Source organism: Plectropomus leopardus, unplaced genomic scaffold, assembly GCF_008729295.1.
Source record: "Plectropomus leopardus isolate mb unplaced genomic scaffold, YSFRI_Pleo_2.0 unplaced_scaffold18209, whole genome shotgun sequence".
NCBI lineage: Eukaryota > Metazoa > Chordata > Actinopteri > Perciformes > Serranidae > Plectropomus > Plectropomus leopardus.
In genome coordinates this window covers 1-4,530 of record NW_024619619.1, presented here as the reverse complement: position 1 = coordinate 4,530, position 4,530 = coordinate 1, and the positions used below count along the sequence as shown (strand labels likewise).

The 4,530-nt window shown below is 39.3% G+C and overlaps 1 protein-coding gene across 1 annotated transcript; it reads right to left on the bottom strand.

The window, feature by feature from the left end:
- Positions 1-1,694: 1,694 nt before the first annotated feature.
- On the bottom strand, positions 1,695-4,433 carry LOC121965014 (transmembrane protein 266-like). Its single transcript, XM_042515179.1, has 3 exons — positions 4,373-4,433; positions 3,359-4,022; positions 1,695-1,810 (listed from the first exon to the last, which is right to left on the bottom strand). The coding sequence occupies exons 1-2, from the start codon at positions 4,413-4,415 to the stop codon at positions 3,382-3,384; spliced, it is 684 nt and encodes a 227-aa protein (XP_042371113.1). The 5' UTR covers positions 4,416-4,433; the 3' UTR covers positions 1,695-1,810; positions 3,359-3,381.
- Between the last annotated feature and the right edge of the window lie 97 nt (positions 4,434-4,530).

Here is a 4,530-nt window from a genome sequence, read left to right as displayed (position 1 = left end):
CCTAATTTTCAGTACATTTCAGTTGCAGCCAGCTAACGTGGTTTGCATTACCTGCTTATTGCTGTTGAGTTGTACTTAGAATAGACACCAATTAACTAAAATGTGGTGTTTAATAAGTAACAATAGTTCCACAGATAGGTAGTGGGATAAAAACATTAAACCTGCAAAAATAACTATACTTTGGACACTTGAGAGCAGAAAAAGTGTAATCACTGACATATTGTCATATTTTACTTTAATTTGGCAAACATTTTAGTTGCTTCTTTACAAATCCAGAATATACGGAGCAACATCAACATTCATTTGAAGTACTGTTCATGGCCACATATTAAATGTGTATCCAATATAGTTAATATATAGGTGGTAGAGACCAAAAATAGAGCAATAAGGAACTCTCAGAGTAGCTCTGTTTTTGGTCTCCGCCAACTCTCTGTTCAAAATTGTCTATGACAATAATTGTCTTGATGCAGTGAAAAAAGGCAAAGTCAGTGTTATTAAAAATGTTTTAACGGGGCACCTGTTCGCTCAGTTGGTAGAGTGTGCACCCCAAGTTCAGAGGCTATATGTCCTGGTCGCAGTGGCGCCAGGTTTACGTCCGACCAGTGGTCCTTTCCTGCATGTCATCCTCAGTCTCTCACCCACTTTTCTTGTCATCTCTCTCCTTGTCCTATCAAATAAAGGGCATAAAAGTATAGCAATGTAAGATTTTAGATCTGTTTTTTACACCTGCAGTGAAGCTGTTATTACAGTGTTATTTTATAAAGAATTTACATATTTTTTTATTGTGAGGATGGAAGGAAGCCGTTACCTTATTGTACCTAAGAGTCGGTATGATTAATCAACAATGATCATGTAATGTTAATGCAGTTAAAGTGACTCCCTCTGTGCCATTATTAAAACATTTTAATTATTAAGAATCTAATGGTCACTGTTAATTCACTTAGCTTCCTGTGAGTGTGACAGGGACAGTACCTCTTGATTCGTCAGAGACGTCCCAAAAGCAATTTACTTCCTAGCATGTCTCCTAAAGGTCTTCTCAGTGTCCCTGCCTGTCAAAACTCAACACTTAACTCACACTGACCTGGTATGATACATATTGACAAATTGGGTTCATATGAATCATTTAGGCAGGCCTTTCAATTGTCCTTAAGTCATAGAGGAAACGCATTCGGCATCACATTCTGTTTACAGTTATTAGTGTACAAATAATTTAGCTTCTTCACTGGGCAGTGTTGCCCAGGGTGGAGCTGAACTGTGTCTCATCTTTTACACGGCTGGTTGAGCTGGAAGGGGTTTAAATTAGAGATATAGCACCTCCAATTCAGGCATTAATATCGAGGCAGCCGTGACAGGCTGAGGCTGCACCAGAGTTTGGCACCCACATTCAATAGGATTCCTTTGTGTGTGTCTAGAGCCAAGCAGATCATTATTTATTTACTTGTTTCATGACATGCAATAGGCATTGTTGTTTTTTTAAACTAGATTGATGTGAGAGGTCTAGCAATAGCTGGAAGGTTGCAGATCAAAGTTATCAACTTACATGTTGGCTCTTTTTAAAAACTTGCAACAAAGTCGGTCACTGAGGACAATAAAAAACTGTTTTTTGGGGAGAAGTTTATTTTAACTAATTGGATTTAAACCCTCTCAGGTGTACTTTAACAATATGATTAATAGATTGAAACTTGCCTTGCACTTCCTCCTTGCCTCATGGTTGGCCATGCTTCTTTAAAAAGGGGGCGTAGCTCTGCTTCGGTCTTTAGATGATGTGGACCACTGTGGTATGTCCTCAGTTTTGTGTCTACAAAAAGAGCTGCAGACAGAATCGTTGTGAACTGACATGGATGTTATTCTGATATTATTAAAAAGGCTGTTACAAACAATCCATATACCTAGTTCCCAAGTTCCCCTACCTTAAAACACTTGTGTTGATAGCTTAATTGCTGCTGTAATAGTTATTAACAATTAAAACATTCTCAGGATACTTGTAAACATTTGACAAGCAACAAAATGGTACAGCAGTTTATCTTCTGAATTAATGATATGAAAGGGGTAATTAGGGGGCTGATACTTCTCACGACACACTTACAATGACTTGGCCAATTAGCAGTTGTTATGACAGGTCTTCCAATGTTAATAACCTTAAATAATTTAGGTTTTTCAAAACCATATGCATATAAGACGACGATGATAATGAACTAATGTGTAATACGGAGCCTGTGAGAAGAATGTAATTGATTAGAGAGCGTACTAAATGGTACAATTGTGCAGCAGTATTTTTAGTAAAGCTTTAAAATCATTTAACATGATCATGATGTATTAACAAGAGTCAGTAAACTGAAAGCTCTTAAGGAAATACTAACTTTTATTTTTGCTATTTTCATTCAAATGACAACACCTGCATTTGGCAATAACTCCCTCCATATCAAGTTTACAAAAGTGTCTGTAAACATTAAAGTGCAAAGAATTTGCTTGCCATTTGGGGCACATATCTTTTAAAGGTTCATGCTACAAGCACTCCTATCTAGTTTCATGTGAAGAATCCAGTCACTTACCTTTTCATTTCATCCACACAAATACACCCTACTAATGTTTTTTTTTTTTTAACAAGTAAAACAAAAATGTTATTTAATAAATTTGGATGATGGTCCATGGTTTCAAATTAAACAAGTAAGTGACAGAAAGGCAAAGGGAAAAAAAGGCTGTTTGTGTAGTTAAGCCAGTCTTATGTACCCTGTGGCTGTTTGAACAAAGGATGTTTGCATGATTGGTGTTTGAAGTCGATCATACAACTTAAAGAAACAAAAGAACCAGTAAAATGCGATAGAAAACACTCCTTTAACTGCTTTAAATCCCAAGAACAGAGAACAGTGTCTTGGTTTGCAACATGGTACAGAATATAAGTTTTTGTTCGGTAAAGGCTTGAATGGCCCCTGGCTGGTTTTAATTCATGTAAAGTTCAGTGCATTTAGGACCTATTCAAAGTGAGAATTCCTGATGAAGAATGTGTCCAAGAACACATTTGACTCCTTTTTTACTGGGATGTTAAGAGTCATTGTTGTGCTATATCAGGGAATTTCTGATTTCAAAAATCCATCAGTGAGGAACAGGGGAGGTTGGACAGTGTGGCAAAAGGCCTAGGAGTTCTTATTGTCATTTCTACTATGACTTCTGAACACATCAAGTTAAGGAACATCATTTTCAGCTGAAAGCTAAGGCTCAAGCTTGCTCTGGATTGGCTAAGATTGGATTTACACAGCAACATAAAAATCCAATTTGTAAATCTCATGTGCCTCTCATGACCTGCCAAAGGAGTTCAGATAAATGCCAAACAGGGTGGCAGTAAAAGAAGAGAAAAGACCTCTGTTTCTGTATAAATGTAGCTTATGTGTCAGGCATGTGCCCCAGAGGTGTGTCAGCTGGTCCCAGGAGCCGGTACTTCTGCTCCAGGGACGGCTCGGTGGTGCTGCCCTGCAGGTGGATCAGAGGCTTGGTCTGCAACAGCACACACCCTCTTCCTCGACCTCGTCTCTCCTCTTGATTCCTGCGGTTGAAGATGTTTATTCTGTTGTCCAGCTCAGGGCTGGCCTTTTCTGAGCCAGTAGGGCTGGGAAGCTTAAGGTTGACAGGGTCCACTACCAGGCCCTTTTGAGCAAGGCAGGAGTCCTCAGAGAGGGAGCAGAGTAGCTCCTGCACCACCATGCTGGGGTCCCTGCAGGGGTCCTGGCCTGAGAAGGAAGGTGGGCAGCAGCGATGGGTGCTGTAGCACAGACTGAGGTCCTGAGCCGTGCTGCTGCTGCAGTCTGTCATAGATGAACCAGGGGTGTGGCTACTCAGGCTGTGGGGGCGGGCCGTTAGGCTGCCACTGGACTGTGATATGCTGATTGAGGCGTCACTTACGGCGCTGCCCACTCGCTCCATAGCAAGCATCGGGTTAGACTGGATGGGATTTGGATTGGTTGGGAGGTGAACATCGATGGCTGCTGTGGTGATGATCCGGGCACCTAAGCCAGAAGCTCCAGCATCTCAAAAGTCATTGTATACATTTAGAGAAAGTTGGACAACACAAATAAACAATAACATAACAGAACCATAAGAAATTAGTTATTCACCTCAATCAAGACAAATTAAAGGCATTCATAAGTTCATATAGACATTATCTTAAAACCTGTGAATGGACTATGCTGCTCTCTGTATAAGGTATGCAATATTTACCTGCATGATCCAAATCTTCAACCAAACCTATGAATTTTTACCCTGTCACTTAGCAGCCCTATAACAACTAAATTAAATTATTTACTGCTGTAAATTATTTTCTTCAGATGTACATGGAGTGGTATATACTGTATTAAAGTCAGTGTTCAAAGTCACTCACCACTGCTTGCTTCACTGTAGTATTGGCTGATGTAGTTGTTCATGTCATCACGCACTAGTGGATCTTTGTTGAAAAAATAAATAAAGAACTGATATTATTATTATAATTATTATTATTATTACTATTACATCAATAAAGTTGTAAATAACAACATGCAT